Source organism: Taudactylus pleione, unplaced genomic scaffold (genome assembly GCF_031769625.1).
Source record: "Taudactylus pleione unplaced genomic scaffold, aTauple2 ptg000203l, whole genome shotgun sequence".
NCBI classification, from domain to species: Eukaryota; Metazoa; Chordata; class Amphibia; order Anura; family Myobatrachidae; genus Taudactylus; species Taudactylus pleione.
Window position 1 is genome coordinate 1644885 of NW_028284605.1, and position 21332 is coordinate 1666216.

The 21332-nt window shown below is 42.1% G+C and overlaps 1 protein-coding gene across 2 annotated transcripts in view; it reads left to right on the forward strand.

Annotated features, from left to right (window-relative positions):
* The first annotated feature begins 3630 nt into the window (after nucleotides 1-3630).
* Nucleotides 3631-21332, forward strand: part of PIPOX (pipecolic acid and sarcosine oxidase) — an 85284-nt gene continuing 67582 nt past the window's right edge. Inside the window, exons 1-2 of one of the 2 annotated variants that reach the window (XM_088477793.1) lie at nucleotides 3631-3656; nucleotides 8921-9069. In XM_088477793.1, the coding sequence (XP_088333919.1) occupies nucleotides 9005-9069 (65 nt within the window). In that variant the 5' untranslated portion in view covers nucleotides 3631-3656; nucleotides 8921-9004. The other variant, XM_088477792.1, reaches the window with a different exon arrangement.

A 21332-nucleotide genomic window follows, 5' to 3' on the forward strand; every position in this document is an offset into this window, starting at 1 on the left:
ATAGCTGTGGGTGGTCACACACAGCTATGCGAGCGGCCAAGAGGCCGCTCCAAAAGAAAAAAAAGCCCAGCCCTGATTCACAGCGAGCGCTCTGTCAGAGCAAGTGGCTCTGAATCAGGCCCAGTGTTCTAGTTGCTACAGTGGGCTCTACAATGTATAGGGGTCACTACATGGAGTGCAGCATTGTCTACTTATCAGATTGGGCTACATTGTAATTTATTATAGTTTTTTACATTGCAGCTTTTTTATGTAACACCTCATAATGGAAGTCCGCAATTCTCTCTACTTCTTACTATTAGCATATCCGAACAGTGGGCCTGATTCAGAGCCGGACGCTCTGACCAGAGCGCTCGCTCTGAATCAGGGCCCTTCTACCTAAAAATGGAGCGGCCTCCTGGCCGCTCGCATAGCTGTGGGTGACCATCCACAGCTTATGCGAGCGGCCAAAAAGATGGTCGTGATGGTCAAGACTATCGTGACCATCGGGCTTGCGACGAGACCCTGCAGTAGGGTCTCGCTGTCGCAAGCCCAGGAGTGCTTTTAGCTCTATCAGAGCCAAAAGCACTCCCACTGACATCACTAGTGATGTCAGTGGGGCCGGACCCAGATGGTAGGCGTTCCTATGGGAACGCCTCCGTCTGGGCAGCAACGCCCCCAGCACACCCACCAAAGGGGGCGTGCTGTCACTCACCATCGACAGCACGCCCATTTTGGTGCGAGACCCATAGCGACAGCTTGGCCCACCACTCACACCAATGTCACTGTGTGCCCTGTGCACAGACTGCTATGTAGCCTATCCTATTCAAATGAACACCGGCCCAAAGCCCCTCCCCCCACCACTTACCACCCACGAGGATGGTGCCACAAATATCTCTTCAATTGATGATGTCAATAAATGTTGTTTTTGTTATTGTTGAGCTTTAACTTGACAGATCGAGATGAAACAAAGTGCAGGTTATTTCTAGGAATTTCCACTACAAAATGATATAGTTTCATGAAAATCGGTTCAGTCGTTGTTGCGCGAACTTGGAACAAACAGACAGACACAACATTGCTATAATAGTAGTATAGATTAGTTACCAATATGGGCTCTGCATTTTATACAGATCACCAGAACAGGCTGTGAATTTTGTGTGGCTACAGAATTAAATTTTTCTGTGTTTGTGAGTTACTACAGGATATCAGCATCTGAATTGCATTCTTATTAAAATGGCCTTTGCTTTCCTTTGGTTTTGAAATAGTGCTGTGAATTGTGGGCCTGATTCAGACCCGGTCGCAAGCGCTGAGCGCTCGCAACCGGGTCGATGGTGGCCCACAGCGCATGCACACGATGGAGCCGGCTCCGTCGTGCGCATGCGTGAGACCCGGCTAGCGATGGGCACTACGTCGCTCCGGGTCTCGCACCAAAGGGGGCGAGCTGTCGATGTTGAGTGACAGCTCACCCCCTTTGGTGGGGGGCCGGGGGGATGGCTGCCCAAACTGAGGCGTTCCCATGAGAACGCTGTCGCTATTCGGGTCTCGCGCATGCGCACGACGGAGCTCCCTCCGTCGTGCGCATGCGCATTAGGGCACCATCGACCCGCTTGCGAGCGCTCAGCGCTCGCGAGTGGGACTGAATTAGGCCCTGTGTTGTGGAAGGCTGTACATCCCTGCAGAAGGCATGGTCAAGCGGTTAGGTGCAAAAGCCAGTGGACAAAGCCACAGTGCTGTGGCGGGGTACCATACAATGATTGGGGATTACAGAGCTGACATAGTAGTTGTCCACAACCAAAGCAAATAGTCAGCATCTCAAAACTCCCAAGGGAGTTGGTGCAGGGAGAAAAAACGCTCCGCTGAGTCCGACTCTGGCAGTGTATGTGACTCAGAATCAGGCCCACTGTCTTCTTTGCTTTCCGTACATGGGTACCGGAGCATCACTGACATGATCTGTGCCAGCTGGAATTCTCTACTACTGCGCATTCGTGAGATTATTATCGCCATTCGGGATGTATGTGTTTGCTTCTGCTACAGCCTGTGTATGCTCATTAAATTCTGCAGCTACACAGACTCTGCATACATATCTGTATTGCCTGTTAACCCTGCATGTGTCAGTTGGTTAATAAAATATTGGGCCTGATTCAGCAAGGATTGATGATGCGATCGCGGCTGCACGCACGTAGTTTTGCTCCGAAAGTATGCTAATATTTGCAATCACAAAGCAGTCGCATGGACAACATGCAGACACCAACTTCCCCTCTCGCACATCCGCAATACCTTGAAATCTGCCCAAAACATCAGTAACATCGAAATACTGTACATCGGAGCCACTCGCACATCTAAGGCAGGTCTGACCCTACCGCTAAATTGCTAACTTTCCTGCAGGCAGTGAGAGCTCATGCTGTGTATGCCATCACAGTGGTTTATTTTATGCATGCCCCTGTAATAGCGTTCAAAGGCACTGACATGCCTGCGTTTCTCCAACCACCCCCCGTCACCCCCCCCATATGGTGCTTCCACTCTGCAATGGGTCTGCGTATTCCCTGCGATTGCAGTCCCAATCGTAATGGCTAGTTCACACCCGTCCACTGCGATGCATATGCATGCGCAGTACGCCATAAATCGGCCGATTGCACGTCTAATAGCAACTGCGTTCCTTGCTGAATGAGGCCCATTGTTCCTTCCAATACTGTGAAGCTTTGTGCCACATTCATCCATGTGCCATATTTAAGGTTGCACCTACCCTAAGGTGTGTGTTACTCAAAATACAGACATGCAAAATGCAATACACATCTTTGGGGTACAAACTACACAAGAGGACATCTTTTACATCCATCTCCAAAGCAGCTTCAATCTGTCTCACTGAATTCTTCACCCAGATCTCCTATCTCTTTCAGTGCTAAAGAGCAAATGTATAGAAGCCTTTTGTGGTTGAAGGCTTTGCATGTATTATGATTTACATAAAAAAGTGCAGTCGGTAAATTTCACATAACTGGACAGTTGTTAGATGAAAACAAGAAATTCTGGGAGCATAGGGCAGATTTCAGCCATGGGATCCGCAGCATGTGTGTTATACCAGCATGTGTGTTATACGAGCATGTGTTATACAGCATGTGTGTTATACTTTCATTCTCTTTCTGGTTTCAATAAAACAGTGGAATGTTAAATGGACAAAAAATCAGGCAGAGCACCATCCAAAAGATATTCTTGCAAAAGTTTTAGTGGAACTTCCACAGGGCACATCGCTGCAGGACAAGTACACTACAATCTTGGTATTATCTACATCAACAAACTGCACTACAAGTCCCAACAAGACCTTTTGCTAACTGCTGAACTTTACTGCAACATAATTAATAGCAATAGATAGATAGATTAATTGTAATCCATTTCAAATGACATTGCATACAGAATATGAACCAATAGTGATAATTGCACAAAAAATCATGCAAGAGGTGCAGTAACAAAGACTGAATACTTAGGCATTGAATGAACATTACAGGGTTAACCACTCAGTCAGCTGATAAACAGCAGGAAGATATTTTGTCATACCATGCCATACTTCAACACTGTCACTGCCTGGTCACTGCAGCTTTAAGGTAATGATTACTATTAGGAACATGTAGTGAGGCCCATCCTACTGGTGGGGCCAGTCTGTGGATTAGGGGCCTCCTACTCCCCTTGTAAGTACATGTTCATAGTGAAGAAGCTTGCAAACATGGCTGTTAGCAGCAGCAGCACAGTGTTTGACTGCATTGTAATAGGTGCTGGAATCCAGGGCTCCTTCACTGCCTATCACCTAGCTAAAAAACAAAAGAAGACCTTACTGCTGGAACAGGTACATGGGGGAGAAAGAATAGTCAGCAGTCATTTCCCACTACATCATATGCAGTGGCAATGTAGGGTGCTGTGGTGTGGGTGATTGATACAATAACACTTTACTGACACATATACAGAAAAGAGAGATACAGTAGTGTATTACTGAGATTGTACAGGTCTTATACAGTAACTGTGGATTGATTTATTATAGAGTAACAAGTAGAAACTGTGACCTTTTCTCAGTGCTTTTCATGTTTACTCAGAATCTTGAACTTTGGAAGTTTGTACAGTTCATCAAACAGCACTGATCTGCCCGAGTCACAAGATAAAACACTGCATTTATATAATAATACAATGTATTATCATTAAGCTATAGTGACTGGCTGCTACTATCTGTGTATTATATATTTATAGTTATATGTATTTTCCATTAAGTATTCTATACAAAATTAAATGGAGGTTTGTTGTTATTTTTCTTTTATTTATAAGACGTCACAAGGGTTTTTAGCACTGTACAAGGGATGAAACTGACTACAAGGAACATAGGTGCAGCCAAATACAGATGGTATATAAATTCACATAGATACATGCTTAAAGTGAGAAGACAAAAGGCCATCTCATACAAGCTTACAAACAATATATAGGGGATCTGTGTTTACACAGTAGTGTTAAGAGGGCAGAGAGCCAGATTCAGCAGAGGACGCAGATCTTTCTTCTTATGCAGACTCCCGAATTTCGGGAATTTGCATATGCGCAGGACCCGTTCCGTGAGATTACACTCAGACCCCGCAATGCCTCTGCCAGATTGACAGAATGAGGCGTTTGTGAGGCGGTGCGGGGCTGGAACAGCCTGCGTAGCCGGGAAAGGGATGGCATGTCCCACACATTTTCCAGGAGTGGTGAGGCCAGGGTGACGCAGAATTCCTGGCCTCTCAGGCTGCCAGGACACAGGCATGCTGCGGTAGGCTTCAGCCTCCACAGCCTGCTCAAAGAAGCAACCATCACGACCATCTGTTGTGATGGTGATCCCAGACTGCAACCTCGGTCACATTGCTAGGATCGCAGATGCAGCAAGAAGGTGTCAGACACTTCCTGCTGCATTTGTATTTTAGCAGGACAGAATTGCAAAAAGTCACTTGTGTGCAAGTTTTGCAATTCCGTCCTCTGCTGAATCAGGTCCAGAGACTGCAAAGTCTAGAGAAGTGGTGGTAAGCTAGAATTAGGGAAGGGAACACTTGAATGCTGGGATGCTAGATACAGTCTAATGGAGTGAGGGAGGGCATTCCAGAGCTTAGGAGTGGGATGCATAGGTGGAGATGTACTAAGCTCTGAGAAGTGATAAAGTGGAGAGTGATAAATGACTAGCCACTCAGCTCCCAACTGTCTTGTTACAGACTGTGTTTGAAAAATGACAGTTGGGAGCTGATTGGTTGGTGGTTTATCACTCTCCACTTTATCACTTTTCAGAGCTTAGTACATCTGGACCATAATACTTGTATTAAAAAAATAAATAAATACTGGGATGGGTTGTAAGAATGAGCCAGCCTGGTAGTTGCAGGGTTACCCAAGTCATAAAGTCAGTGCCAGTGTTGTCAGCCAATGTGAACCTCTAGTACCCAAAACATTAGAACACTGTAGTGCTTGGCAAGTCTGTAATGGGGTATTTCTAGTTTAAAGTAACAACAAATTAAATGTTTAAATGTAATCATCACCTACTGTACAGTATATACAGAGCAGACAGAACGCCTTGTGCGTGGGGCAATAGTTATTGTAATTCCATGCAGCCTATCAATTATTTATAAATAAGTGCCATTACTGTAGTCCTCTTCTAGTGAACATTCTACACCCCTGATTGGTGTCACTTGTTCCTAATGAATTGTAATGATCCATTTTCATAATAGGTGCAAAATGGCTGCCCAAACAGTATAGGTGGCTGGAACCCTTTAAGAAGTATAGCATATGTCCTGAAGTATAGGTGAGCCAACATTTTTAGCCTCTGTAGACTGTATACACATTGCCACCATCCTCACTGGTAAATTGTGATAAAATCGGGCTTCTCACAGTAACACCAAATTAAACCCATAATGAAAGATATGTTCATTTGCTATAAATAGCTCTACAAGTGAAAGTGAACTGTCCTGGACGCAGAGAATACAAACATGTGCTCACACCATGTGATCAACACTTCCGATATTTATATCCTGTGTTATATACTAGTCCTTAATTCAGAGTATTGCCCTGTGCCCCTCTAAACTGAAATTACTTATGTACAGTATCACTTGTAATAAAATTATCCCATTAACGAGAACGAATGATGTGTTTTTATACCCAGATACATGTGTGCTTTCATTCTTTTCCATTTTTATATATTCAGTAGATTTTTTGATGTGAAGAAGGGATCAGATATTTTTAGATTCCAATTTTCAAAAGATTAATTACAATTGAGCTCCAAGAGCAAAGTGAGGAATAATTCTCCAAGTGTACTGTATTTTCATAGTTAATAAGAAAAGTGTAATGGTCCTTAACAAGTATTAGAGATGTATTAAAGTCTATGCATTTCTGAGTATGACTTTCCTGATATAACTCATTTTGGCTGGGCAATCTTTACTATCTGTTTTAAGGTCACATGTAATTTGCTTGCAAAATGATCCCCTTTACATGATATTTCTAACCTAAATTATACAGTGATTAGCTCCCCTTCCACCCAAACTGTAGAACCCTTAGCCTTCCATACTAGATACCTGCACAATTTTCTGGGTGACCAAAAAATGTCAGCGCTGCAATGGTTCTGCTCCCAGTGACCAATATACAGGTTCAGCTAGCTTTGTGTCACTTTCTAACACTTTTACAAACAGTATGGGTGATGCGTCGACAACCATCATACAATGATCTACTGCGCACATATTTGCCAAATAAGATAGCTGCAGCATCGCATGTTTTCCTGCACACCTTTGATGTTGCTGGACTTTCCAGCAGCACATTGCAAACATTGTATGTAATTGAATTGCGCCCATAGACTGGACATAGCCATAGCTCTGACCATCCAAGTTTATGCTAGAAATTGCAGCAATTCCTGCACAAGACCATTTCACTTCCACAATTTGGGAGTGTTGGAAATGTGTGTACAACTTGGGGCCTGATTCAGAGCCACTCACTAGATGCGATCGCTCGCACGATGTGTATGCAAATTGCATAGGGAGTGCTACCTCACAGCAATACATTAGCACGCCCAGTATTTCTTAGAGAGCGATCACATAGTGTATGTAGACACCCACCAGCCTGTTTTGAGATGCCCAATTGTGCACGTCATGTCCAGAAAGTGTATGCAACCACCGGTATATCGGATGCTATCGCAGCGCTTTAGGTTGAATATACCCTACCGTAAGCACTGCGAGCACTTCAGTGTAGAAACAAGCCAGGTGACGTGTACTATGATGCTGTCTTATAATTATGCATACCTCTAAAACACCGTTGAGATGCTCAGGCACGCCTGTGTTTGCACCTCAACTCCCCTGTTTTTAATGTCCAGCCCCTGTTACCACCTACAAACAGCGTCCCCTGTCACTCACTCTGATGGGCTGTCTATGCACAAGTGCATTGTGAACTTTCGCTAAGGTATGCACATGCGCACTGCGATGCATGCGCACAATGCATACACAATGCAAACCATCGATAGCAGCGAGAATATGCATTTAGCGAGCAGGTCTGAATCAGGCCCTTGGTGTTCTGTCAGAGTCATTTACAATGCAGCGGATTTGCATAAAGAATCCAAGCAGCCAGTCCAGTGGAACTTAACCAGGGTGTGTAGTTTATTTTTGTACAGCTGTACTCACTGTTGCATTGGTTACGTCCAAGAATGAAGCGGAGCCTGTAGCAAAGCAGGGTTGGGCAGCTCACCAGCTGGTGAATGTCTCATATGCTGCAGTAGCGGTGCAGGCGCTGGAACAGCAGTCACAATGAAAAGAAGATGGCGCATGCACAGCTAGGGTGTTGGTGCCCATCTTGGAAATGGAATAAAAATATCCCTTGAGGAGCAGCTTTGTTGCTAGAGATTGTGCAGTAGCGCACTCGACTTCACTGGGATGTTCAGTAAAAATTGTATCATAGCTTAAATTCACCTCACAAGTGCAGCACTGTGTAATATGTTGGCACTTTACAAATAAAAGATAATAGGTGTGCATTATTTAGTTTAAGCAAATATGTAAATAGCAATATAGAGAAGAAGGGAATTTATCATAGAGAGCTGTTTGGTTTGCAGAACCCTAGATCTACATGTAACAGGCCTACAATCTCCTAAGGAACAGGAATCATGTACAGGCTGGTTGATTATAAAAAAGTGGCTTAACCATAATATTTTATTTTAGAGCTAGCAAGTATATTTTATGCCATATTGCCTACTGTTTATATATTATTTTTTGTTATTTTTTTTTTCACTTCCTCCACTGGTCACATACCTGTTAATCATTCCGGATGTTCACTCATTGTTATCAAGGGTTTACCAGAGGAATGGATATATGTTTTTAGAGACAATGTGGAATGGCTGGAATTATGCATGGCTAGAGGAGATTACATTTTATGTCTGCACAATGTGTCAGAATTGCAATCTGATTGGTGAGTTGTACAGGGACTGTGACTGAGTTATGACAGTGGTGTCTCTGCTATTTAAATACTTTATTTTGATTCTACAACTGGGGAGTATGTCTATCATTGTTAGAATTCTAGAAGCCCATAGAGAATAGAAGTTATATGGTAAAGGGATAGTTATTTAACTTTAATGTGTATTTGACCTTGACCTTTGCTCACTAGGGAGTTATACACGGATGGAAATTGATGCTTCTAAAGGAAAATAGGACTGGATGTTATCCAATTAATATTCTAATATATTTTATCCAGCAACACTGAGCCATACTGTGATTGAAAGTATAATGGGATATACTTGACTTGTCTTTAGCCAATTGTAGAATCTCTTTTGAGGTGTGAGGGCATCTGGTCACCCGGCATTTATGCACTAAGTTTGATAGGAGTGAATGTGCAGGAAAGGAAAGTTGCATTGCTTTTATAGAACAGACATCTGTATATTGTGCTTCTGGTGGAACTAAATCTGTATGACCTTTCTCATTTGCTTTAGTTTCCCCTCCCCCACTCCAGAGGCAGCTCCCATGGACAGACGAGGATTATCCGCAGAGCTTATGCAGAAGACTTCTACACCAACATGATGGATGAAAGTTACCAGCTGTGGGCAGAGTTGGAGAGAGAGTCTGGCATCAAGTTATATAGGTGACGCAACATAAAAATGACAATGGATGGGTGGGGAACAGCTCATGAAAATGGGGTATATATTTGCTTATAGTTTGGTTTCAGTGATCAGCTAAGGCAGAGTTTCCTAACATGTTTTGTACCCCGAGGAGTAATGTAGAAAGGTCTAAAGTATTAGTAAAAAAAAAAAAAAAATTGGCAACCTACTTCTCAACACTACAGATGTTTTTTCAGTACATATATATATCTGGGCCTGTGTTAGCCAAGCTAACACTGAAGACCACAGTCTGCATAATTCTCAATGGGGACTGCAGTCTGGACCTAATTATCAAGCTCCAAAAGCTTATCCCCGATAGCTATTAGTTTAGATGGCATTTGGACCTGTTACCTATAGAAAACAATCTGACCATAGATCTTTGTATATCAACCCTGCATCCTAGTTGATGCACATGCGTGTCCCACTGGGCGCACACGGAGTAGTTAAACCTGGTTAAATTGTGGATAGCTTTCACCATCACTTACCTAGGCACACTTCGTTAAAATGGGCTCTTATTGGAGCTAGTGTTTTTAATAAATGACTGCGCATAGTCATCTCTTATTACTACAAAATGCAGCGATAAATAAATTCTACTTGATAAATGATACATAGACTGCTTAGAACAGCTAAGATGTACTTTTAAACATTTATTGCTATCATTGATTGAAATACATACACAGTAGAGATGAGTGCTTCAGTTTTGACTCACTTCTCCAAATTAGAGCAGGTTCAGATTTATGTTGTTGGCTATCCAAAGAGCCAGATAGCCTATAAGATGTTATCCAAAGCACGTGAGAGCCGGATAGCCAATAAGATGCTATCCAAAGCACGTGAGAGCCGGATAGCTAATAAGATGCTATCTAAAGCATTTGAGAGCCAGATAGCTAATAAGATGCTATCCAAAGCACATGAAAACCGGATAGCTAATAAGATGCTATCCAAAGCACGTGAGAGCCGGATAGCCAATAAGATGCTATCCAAAGCACGTGAGAGCCGGATAGCCAATAAGATGCTATCCAAAGCACATGAGAACCGGATAGCTAATAAGATGCTATCCAAAGCACATGAGAACCGGATAGCCAATAAGATGCTATCCAAAGCATGTGAGAGCCGGATAGCCAATAAGATGCTATCCAAAGCACGTGAGAGCCGGATAGCCAATAAGATGCTATCCAAAGCATGTGAGAACCGGATAGCTAATAAGATGCTACTCGAAGCATGTGAGAGCTGGATAGCCAATAAGATGCTATCCAAAGCACGTAAGAGCCGGATAGCTAATAAGATGCTATCCAAAGTACATGAGAGCCGGATAGCCAATAAGATGCTATCCAAAGCATATGAGAACCGGATAGCCAATAAGATGCTATCCAAAGCATATGAGAACCGGATAGCCAAAAAGATGCTATCCAAAGCATGTGAGAGCCGGATAGCCAATAAGATGCTATCCAAAGCACGTGAGAGCCGGATAGCCAATAAGATGCTATCCAAAGCATGTGAGAACCGGATAGTTAATAAGATGCTACTCAAAGCACGTGAGAGCTGGATAGCCAATAAGATGCTGTTTTAGAGATCCGAACATAACCAAGTAAAACTGAACCGCTCTAATATACAGTAGTGTGTAATTGTCATACTTTCTACATGGAAAGGTGTACTTGGAATAAAGTTATGCAAAATAGGGTGTACCGGATATACATTTACACAATGCATGGTGTATACTTATTTGCCATCATAATTGAGTGCACAGCAAAAAGAAAGTTGAAAAACCCTGAGTTACAGTCAGAGAAATTTGAGGTATAAATCTCCAATCTCCAAATGTCCATTTACACCCTTGAAAATGTTTGCCCAATACACACCAACAGGCACGGATGATGTTGCTCGTCCCTCTCATCAGTGCACAGCACGTATGCAAATTTCTATCTCTTTTGCTGTATATTTACATTAATATCTTATTAGTCTACCTCTACATCAAATGACCAGTACTTTAAAATGAAATTTCACTACTCTCCTGATTCCGAGTCTAAATATTAACGACTAAAGGGAATTTTATACCTCTATGAAGACAAATTTAATAGTTTTTCTCATAAGTCAGTTAATCCAAGAACATTTTTTGAATACTTTGGCTACTCTATTTTTTCCAGGATACAGTGCTTTGTTTGGTAGCATATTAAAATAAATGTATATATTTTTTATGTAAGGTGCATAATATAGAGAAAGCAGGCAGTAAAAAGATATATGTTCCATAATTTATATATGAATTACTTAAATCCCATTAATGTAACCATAAAAAGTTACACCATACTTAAATCACCTGTTTTCTTCAGAGTATATGGAAATCAAGCGTTTTTTATTTAATTTGGTGTGAGCACAGTAATAAGGCCTCAAAGAAAACAGTTCAATTTTTTTGTACTTTTTTTTATTATTATTATTTTTACTTTAATCAAGAGAATCTCTTTTAAGGGGTTTAACCTTTCCTCTGTTATCAGTGGTAAATTAAATTGTGCCTCTGTCATCACTTACCTAAACTGTCATTACCATTAGTATATTAGTAGAGCACACTTTAAATACAAATATAGTAATTTGTTACAGTAAATCTATCAACAAGGAAAACTCCACTAATTTGTATCAAGTGATTCTCTATATTTTGCTGTCCCAGAAATATTGGTGCTTGAAATATCTTCCTCAGACTGCATCACTTCCCCTGCTGTTCTCAGCCTTCCTTATTGACAGCATTGGTAGATTCAGTGTAACCTGGATATAACAACAGTCAATATGCTATCCACTGCCAGGATCATCTAGGCACATTGGTACAAAGTACAGAAAACAGAGGAAAAAATAGTAGGTCATAGTGGAGTGCACATACAATTTTGCAATAATTATCCACAAGTAAAACTTGATTATTAATCAAAAGTTATTTAAAATGTACATACATGTATAGTACAAGCAGCAAAAAGTATTAAAACCACAATAGAAAGTAAAGAAAAAATACGTGATTTAAAAAACCTTGCCTTCTGTTTATACATATAATTACACTGTACAACAAATTAATACTTTTAATTTGTTTCCTTTCTAAAAATAGTCAAACATTACTAATTTGAGGTCAAGAAAAACTAAAATGATTTCAGAATGTTTTTACTAGCTCTATTTTTTGAGCTACACTTCTTGCACTATACTGTATGTACATTAGTAATATAGTCATAGTGAAAAGCTATTTTAAAATAATCTGATATTTTCTTGATAGAAAATAAATAACAGTTGTTTTAATTCAATCAATCACAAATGAGAACACAAAACGAAACAAACATACAGCATACGAAACAAACATACAGCATACGAAACAAACATACAGCATACGAAAGTACTATCTAATATAGTGGCCTATTCATGGGGGTGCTCTCTCTTTGCTTGTCGCTTGTACTCCTCATCTGGGGCATCTCTTGTCACTGTCCAACAGTAGTGATCACCTACCCTGATATCTTTGTTCCATTGCTGAAATGTCTTGGTGGAATCGCTCACTATGCTTGTCACTCAGTGCACCACAGTTATCTTGTGTGGGTATTCCCGTGAATCGCATATATTTGAATAGGGGAGGGGACAAATGACTGATTAATTTAATTGGGTCATTAGGCCCCGCCCCCTCTGCGCAGAATGCAGATTGCTGGTAAAATTCTCTCCATTCTGCCCACTTCACTAGGAATACCCCTACATCGTCATAAATGGGCTATATCTCGGAACTCAGAGCTAACTGAGAGTTTTAAATGTCATTCATTCTTTGCATGCTGAAATCAATTAGAAGTAACTATTTTCACACCGGAAACATTTTCATTGTTGTGCAGTGTTATTGTTGATGTTAGTCAGGTTGGATATACTTGATCACTTATATAATGTTGCTAGTTTAGGGGATAGTAACAATGTTTATAAATTCCAGAAAAATTGTTGCAAATGCAACTTCTAGTATAATGCAATGAATTATGATTTCATACAAATGTTACCTTATAACACATCCCTCATCCTAGCTGCACAATGTACAGTATCAATTTGAAGAATGTTGCTATTATTTATAAAGGGATAGTTTGTAAAGATATCGGTAAATTAATATTAGATTAGTAAATATTTCTCATTGAGGTAACTCTATATGGTATACACCATTTCCAATACTGATTATAATAATAACATTCTCTCTTGGCATATGTTGTTATAATCTAAATATAAGTGAGTTAGCTTACTGTGCCTGAGTGCAGTGTTAGCAGTCAAAATGCTAAACAATGCTAAATAAATAATGCAGCTTCAATAAGATCAGTATTTTTCTTTGCCGAGAATAATGCAAACCCACAGTAATTATAAATTGTATCACAGATGTATATGTGGGTATGGTATTTATACTGTAGGTGCCCTTTATCTAAATAATATATATATATAATCAAGCAGGCATACAGTTTAATAGGAAGGACAGTAGTAGTTGAAGCTGCCTCTGTTATAATAGCGGCTAATGTCTATGCCCATGACTTCATCTAGTATATTAGCGGCTAGTGGCTATGTACACATGTATACTGTGACCACGTCTATTATGATAGCGGCTACCATCTGTGCCATATGTATACCCTAATATCGTCAACTCATAGTTAACATATAATGATCATGTTGGTCTGTAATGTAATGTAAAGATTTTAAGTTTTTTATATGCAGTTGAACTAAGTTGGATGTGAGGGCCATGTAACTTAATGGGTACAGGTTTATAGCAATCACTATAACCATTTATTATGGCTGTTGTTAATGTTGCCTATGCATTTTAATAGTAAGTTTTATGCCTAGTCAGCATATGTATACATTGTCATTATAAACCAAGTGTCCCTCACTTTCACGGCGAGTACTGTAGTAACACTACTTTATAATCAGTGTATCTTTCTAGCAGTTTGGCACCATTGTTTCTGTGTGTGTATTTTGTGTGGTCCCTGTGGGAATTCTTAATCAACTTCACCTACAGTATAATATTGATCCTGGTGCTCTCAATTCCTGCCACATTAAGTTAAATAGTTAAATCAATTCCTGATGTTTATAATAAATAAACATTAATACAACGCTAAGGCACGTTACGTTGTGTATTGTTGTTAGAGTTTACTAACTTATACAACAATACTTATATATTTGGATTTAATGATTTTGGCCAGTAGAAACATGCATTGGTATAGTATTTGTCTTTCAAAATACTGGCAGGCAAAGTGCATTAGTCTCTCACTATCCTAACTGGATTGGCTTTCTTCTCATCTCATTAGCTAAAGATTCTGTACAGCATATAATTGGATAATGCACCCTGTACAAGGTACTATGTTGACAAGTCAGAATGTCAGCCTATTCAGTCAGAATGTCGACATGTTCAAAATGTCGAAATTATGCATATCTACACTATAAAAATATCAGTGTTAGGGTTAGGCCGAGGTTCTAGTTAAGGCTGAGGTTGTAGATAGTACTATAATCAGTAATAAAGGGGACAGTTTACTAAGCCTTGCATGGAGATAAAGGGAACAGAGATGAAGTCCCAGCCAATCAGCTTCTAACTTCCATGTCACAGGCTGTGTTTGAAAAATGAGTTAGGACCTGGTTGGCTGGCACTTTATCTCCATCCATTTTATTTCCATCCAAGGCTTAGTAAGTAGACCCCATAGTAAGGTCGACAACCTCATTGTCGGTATGCATAATGTCAACATTCTGAACATGTTGACACTTACAATGTCAACACTGACAATATCAACATGTCAAATGTTGACATTGCGACCATGTTGACATCCTGAATACTGGCATTCAGACAGTGTTGACATTCTGATGTCGACATTCCGTAATTGTGTAGTATGAACAATATCCATGGGGAAGTAGCCTATAAATTCACTAGGAATTACGGTAGTTTGTGCCTCACGTCTCAGTGATATCGCTAGGCCCTAGAGAATTAATAGACTGAATTGACTGAAATATTGGTTAGTCCCCAAAAATGGCTGCCTACACTTCACATAATTGTTACACTTTGATTCAAAGATTTTAGAGAATAACATCACTTATTTTTACATAACCCCCAGAGGTATTGTAAGATAAAATTGCACAACACTTCTCCTACAAGATTATAAACCAATATCCCTCTATGTTCTAAGCATTCTGTGCCCTTTTTCGCCATAAAATGTGGCAGAGTACCACAGCTGAATTACATAGTAGTAATCTGCAAGATAATTATTTCTAGCCGCTAAGGATTTCACATAAAAGAAAGAGGACTCCAGAAGTCTATCATTAGGTATTAATTATTCTAATGCTGCCATACTCTCACATCCAAATTAACTTCTTTTTTATTAATTATCCCAGTAGGTTTCAACAGCTCTCAGACAGTACATACCCTTTTGTTTCGATGGCACGTGATCCTCCCATCAATATGGATCTCTGTCTTGCTCAGGCTGCCTCATAGCAGATTTATCATATCTCTGTATTATAGTACACAAAGGGGGCACAAAGCAATCCTACTGTGCCAATGATTTCTGCGCTACACTGACCTTCCACCGCCCTCCGTACCCACAGCAGTCTGTACAATCACTGACAATGGCATGGTTTGCAGAATTGTCACTCACCTGCCTCAGAGCTGATAAAAAAAATTACCCATTGCTCTATTCCATTTATCTGTCCTTGAAAAGTTATTGTGCAAATTGAGTTTAATTTCTCTTGCTCGTTCCAATTACACATTTGATTCCTGAAACTCTCCTGTTGCTCCTTGGCTCTGATAAATTATTGATGATTTTACCACAAGGCATTTTAAATGGGTAATAATAAGATGTGCTATGATCAATGTTACATTGTAACTGACATTTTCTGATATTGTCAGTGTGATATATTTGTGCCTCATTTAGATTCAATTACTTTTTATAACAGATTTGCACTTGGTTCTCTTGTTTTTTCTAGCAACAAACTAGTAGTGTCACGTTGAGCTCTGCAGAGTTAATTCAATTTAGTTTATTAGTTTTTTTCCTTCCATATTTTTTACCCTAATTTGTAAATAAGAAAGACCCAAATTCAGAGTATTTTTAAAACATCATGTAATTAAAATACTAGTGACAAAAGTTTAGATTGCCACTGGAAAATATTTAAATCAGAACATGCATAAGAAATCTGGGGAGTATAGTTTGCGGTACTCAGCACAGAGGGGGTCATTCAGAGTCGGTCACAAGCGTTGAGCGCTCGCAACCGACTCTATGTTGCCCCACTGGGTATGTGCACGAAGGAGGCGGCTCCGTCGTGCGCATGCGTGAGACCCAGCTAGTGACGGACGCTCCGTCACTAGGGGTCTCGCAGCAGATGGGGCAAGCTGTCGATGGTGAGTGACAGCTCGCCCCGTTTGGGAGGCGGGCAGGGGGCATGCCTGCCCAAACGGAGGCATTCCCGCCAGAATGCTTGCCGTTTCGGGCCGGCCCCACTGACATCATTGCTGATGTCAGTGGGAGTGGCAGTGGGAGTGCCAGCCAATCAGCTCCCAACTGCCATCTCACAGGCTGTGTTTGAAAAATCCAGCATCCAGCACCGAATCAAAATGCTGGGGCTGTCTCTCTACATGGCTGCCAACCCTGGAGCTGCACATTGGCACCCTCCTCAGTGTGGAGCTCTAAGCAGCCACATACAGTACATGACGTAATAGCAGGGCTGGCCTTGGGATGAATGTACCTTCATTAATATCATAGTCTGGATGTGCCTGGGATGGGATGCAGTTCTAATGCCGACGGATGGGATGCCGGCAGTCAAAATACTGATGCTGCAATCCTGCCACGCAGCCATAATGCTGTCAGCGATATCCCGATGGACATCAGGATACCAGCGTCGGCATCTCGACCGCCGGAATCCCGAACATCCGGACGGCGTGTAAGTATGCGCTGTTAGCAGGGATAGGGGTGATTAGGATTAGGCACTCCCGGGGGGATTTATGGGTTAAGCAACCCCCCCAGGAATGTTAGTGTTAGCGTGCAGGGAGGGGGGGTTAGGGTTAGGCACCCCCGGGGGAGAGGTTAGGTTTAGGCACCCTCCGGGAGACTTGGGTTTAGCGTTCCAGGAGGGGGGTTAGAATTAGCCCCCCCCCAGGGGGGTTAGGGTTAGGCACCACTATGGGTGGGTTAGGTTTAGGTGGGGGACAGGAGAGAGTTAGATTGCTTACCTCGACTTGTTGGGATCTCATTCTGTCGGGCTTCCCGGGTTGGCATTTGAACCAGTGGCCAAAGAGCCATCGGTATTTCGATACCATTCCCGTGGGATGCATATTTTGTTTTATCATTGCTCTGGCTACATCAATGTTTGTTGGGGTGGGAGTAAGAATTTCCTGTACCTTGTCCCAAATGTTCTCCCATGATATATGGTTTTTTTAAGGTAAATTTACAGTGATTGTAATAGGGATGGACATCGCAAGTCCACCACCAAATGATGGCTGAGCTTCCACCATTGAAACTTTTGATGCAATGGTAAGTAACTATCACATCAAAAGTATTCTATGAAAAAAAAATAGTCAAATGATTTGCGTATGCGCAAAACACCCTGTCTGCGCATGCGCAATACCCCTATAGCGCCTGGCTGTCAGAGGACGGAACTTAGGACGGGATCGGGGGTGAGATGGGGTGGAGTCAAGGCCCGTAGCAGTAACTGTTTACTGCTATGCCCAATGCCGAGAACTGCAGCCAGGAACCGCGCAGCTCTCAGCATTTAAAAAAAAAATTAACCATCAGAACATTACCATTTGATGGCGTCAAATATCAGAAAGCCGCCACTACAATGGTAGTGTAAAATCACTACCATTGTAAGAAAAAGATCGATGGCCGGCAAACATCAACCATCGATGTCCATCCCTAAATTGTAAAAAGGTGGCTGGAAGTTTTGGCTGGAGAGCATGAATTTTGACAGGGAAGCCATCTGTCCCATACATTCACCATATAATAACATTTATTTTAATGATATATATGTATGAAACAACACTGAGCAGTCGAATATGAAGGAGAATATGGCCACAGTCCTCTATTTATTTAGGCAAGCAGGGGCCACAAAACTATGGGGTAGTTGTATGAAGCAGTGAAAAGAGTGGAGAAGTGTGACAGTGGAGAAGTCATTTATGGCAACCAATCAGCTTTGAAGTTGCATCCATCAAGTACATTATATAAACTGATGGGTAGAAGCTGATTGGTTGTCATGGGTAACATCTCCACGGACACACTTATCACTCTCTACACTGCTTCATACATCTACCCTAAAGTCCATTATCCAGAAAAAGAGCCATATACTGTACGGTGACATGTGGTGGGGTAAATGGCAGGGGAGGCACTGGCTAGTATCAGAGCCAGAATACTGATACATCTGTACCTATATGAACCCGAGGGTGCATGCGGGCATTATACAAAGGTGCAGCAGTATATACTGTAGTACTGGAAAGTTGGTGTGTTTTGATCAGGAATGCGCAGAAAGGGTAGGCAGGGGAGGCAGTGCCTCACCTGCCATACACTTTTTACTTCAGAGTTTTGACTATAAAAATTATTAGAATAACACAAAGAAGATATTTATAATATTTTCTTTAAAATATTCTCATCATTTTTATTGTCTAAACTCTGGAGTATACCTAAGTTTGACAGGAAAGGCTCTGCCTCACCTGACTGCACATCACTGTATTCCCAGCCCATCCACCTGATCTCCTGTCCTGATGAGTACTGTAAACTAGAGTATAATAAAGAACTGATGCCCAGCCAGTTACTGAAGTTTTCAAAAGTCCATTTCACAACTTAAATTAGTCTCTGCTACTAAATTAGTCTCTGCTCTCTCCACTGCTTCCTGTATACGCATGTTAAAGATGTCTGATGAATGGATGGTGTTCATCTTTCACCGCCGTATTACACAGTGCCTCGGTGCAGGCTGAGGCTAGCTCACCTTATTTTGCCGACCAGTCTATGGCCCTGATTCAGACCCACTCGCGAGCGGCTGTCCGCTCGCAAGTGGGTCGATGTTCTGCACTGAGCATGCGCACGACGGAGGGAGCTCCGTCGTGCGCATGCACCAGACGCGACGAGCGAAGGACTTTCCGTCGCTCGTTGTGTCTGATCAAAGGGGGCGTGCTGTCGATGTTGATTGACAGCATGCCCCCTTTGGTGGGCGTGCCAGGGGCGTGCCTCCCTGACGGGGGCGTTCCTAAGGGAACGCCTCCCGTCAGAAGCCGGCCCACTGACATCACTAGTGATGTCAGTGGGAGTGATTTTGGCTCTGATAGAGCCAAAATCACTCCGGGCCTTGCGGTTGAAAACCTCAACCACAGGCTCCGGCTCGCAGTTTCGATGGTCGTGATGGTCAAGACCATCGCGGCCATCAAACTGCATGCTCGTATAGGCTGTGGGTGGTGACCCACAGCTATACGAGCGTCCAGGAGGACGCTCCATAGTTATGGAGGCCGGCCCTCATTCAGAGCGTGCGCTCTGCTCAGAGCGTACGGCTCTGAATGAGGGCCTATATTTTCACCCCAAACCTTATTTTCCCTGCTGCATACTGGATTAAATGCAGCTTTGCACACTAGCTTCCCTCCTTTTTATTTTTTTTAATACATAGTTTTTTTATATACATTATACTGTATATTTGCAAACAAGGGTGGTTGAGACCCACCAACCCATTTGGCTTCTGCTCCAATATAGGATCATGACTATCTATAACCTAAAGTTGTCAGTGCCTTCTCTGATCTACTCGTTGATCAGCTACTTACTGTAGGAGTGCAAACATGCCACCTTATCCCTAAATGTAATACCCACCAGGCTATCACTAGTAATTTCCTACAAAATTACACTTTCTTCTTAGTGATAAACTCTTTCAATACTTGCTTCTTCTGCCACACTCTCGACAAACAACTTTGCTATATATTGAATAACTCATAAGAAGACACTCAATTGTTCCCTACCATTGGTATATGAACTGAGCAGTGGGCACAACAAGCAAACATTGGCCTGATTCTGATTTGGGAGCAAAGCATGTTAACATGCACTTGCAGATACTGTACATACAGTATTTTGATTTTCATGCCGGGTAAATATTAGACAGCTTTATTATTACACTACAATTTAGTTTTGAACTAGGACACACCCCTCCCAAATCTAAATCTATCTGCATGTTTAAAATCTCCCCCTCCTGCAGTGAAAATGGTTTTGCCAAAGTGTAAAGTTGATCTTTTTTATATTTGGTCCCAACTCTGAATAAGCCCCATAAGCTGCAACTATGCAATGGCCTTACCATTAATTCTTTTCTTTAAGTTCTTCTCAGTCTTACACCATTTATCGATAATGTCTATTTTCCCTGACCAAAACATCTATTTGTTGGAGGCTGATGTTGTTCTGCTGCACCTTGGTAAATCTGCTGCTAAATCTCTCTGCACATTTTAAATCTGTCACTCCCAGCTGCAGTGCTACATGGTTTTACCAGGTGAAAAGTGATAATTTTTTTCCTCCTGTCTTTTTTCTTTTTTTGAAATGGACTCAAAGGGGCTGAATCATTATTGCACGTAAGTCCGCTTTGTAGGAAAATTTCAAAATTTTTAGCAACTGTGCATGTGTTGGAGCAGAGCCAAATTAGTGCCGTAGGCAAGATTTTGGGTGGTGCCCCCCCTGGGATCCTGAAAAAGCGTTTAGCCTCACAGAAGGGGCGTGGTCTCACTGTGCTGTCGCCCCTCTTCCCATTGTGCTGCACTCCCAGCACACCACACCCAGCACAGCACCCATCACAGCACTCTTCTCCCAGCACAGGTCACAGCACCCTTCACCCCTGTCCCAGCACAGTAACTGTGCTAACCACTAGCCGTCGTCCAGGTGCCCCATCCCCGCAAACCGCCGCTGGCTATTCTGCCGCTGCCCGCTCACTGTTTGCTGCTGCCAGGGACGATCGGATCTGTCAGCTGAGCTCCGATCATGGCGCTGAACATTGACATTAGTAGCTTCCATAGTCTCTGCCCACCAGGAAGCAGGTGCTGGCCGTGCCTGCCCCAAAGCTCTGCAGCCTTAGGCGGCCTTGGGTGTCCTTAGGCATTCCAAATGCCCTAGGCATTTGCTTAGTTTGTCTATGCCTAGGGCCGGCTCTGCGTTGGAGCCTACTGTACATACACAACTTTGATCAAATACAAGTGATTCAGAGTCGTAGACATCTCAGCTAGCTAAATGGGTATAGCTGGGCAACAAATGTGTGTATTCCACTGGCATGTCAAGAGAATTGTGGGCTACAGCATATG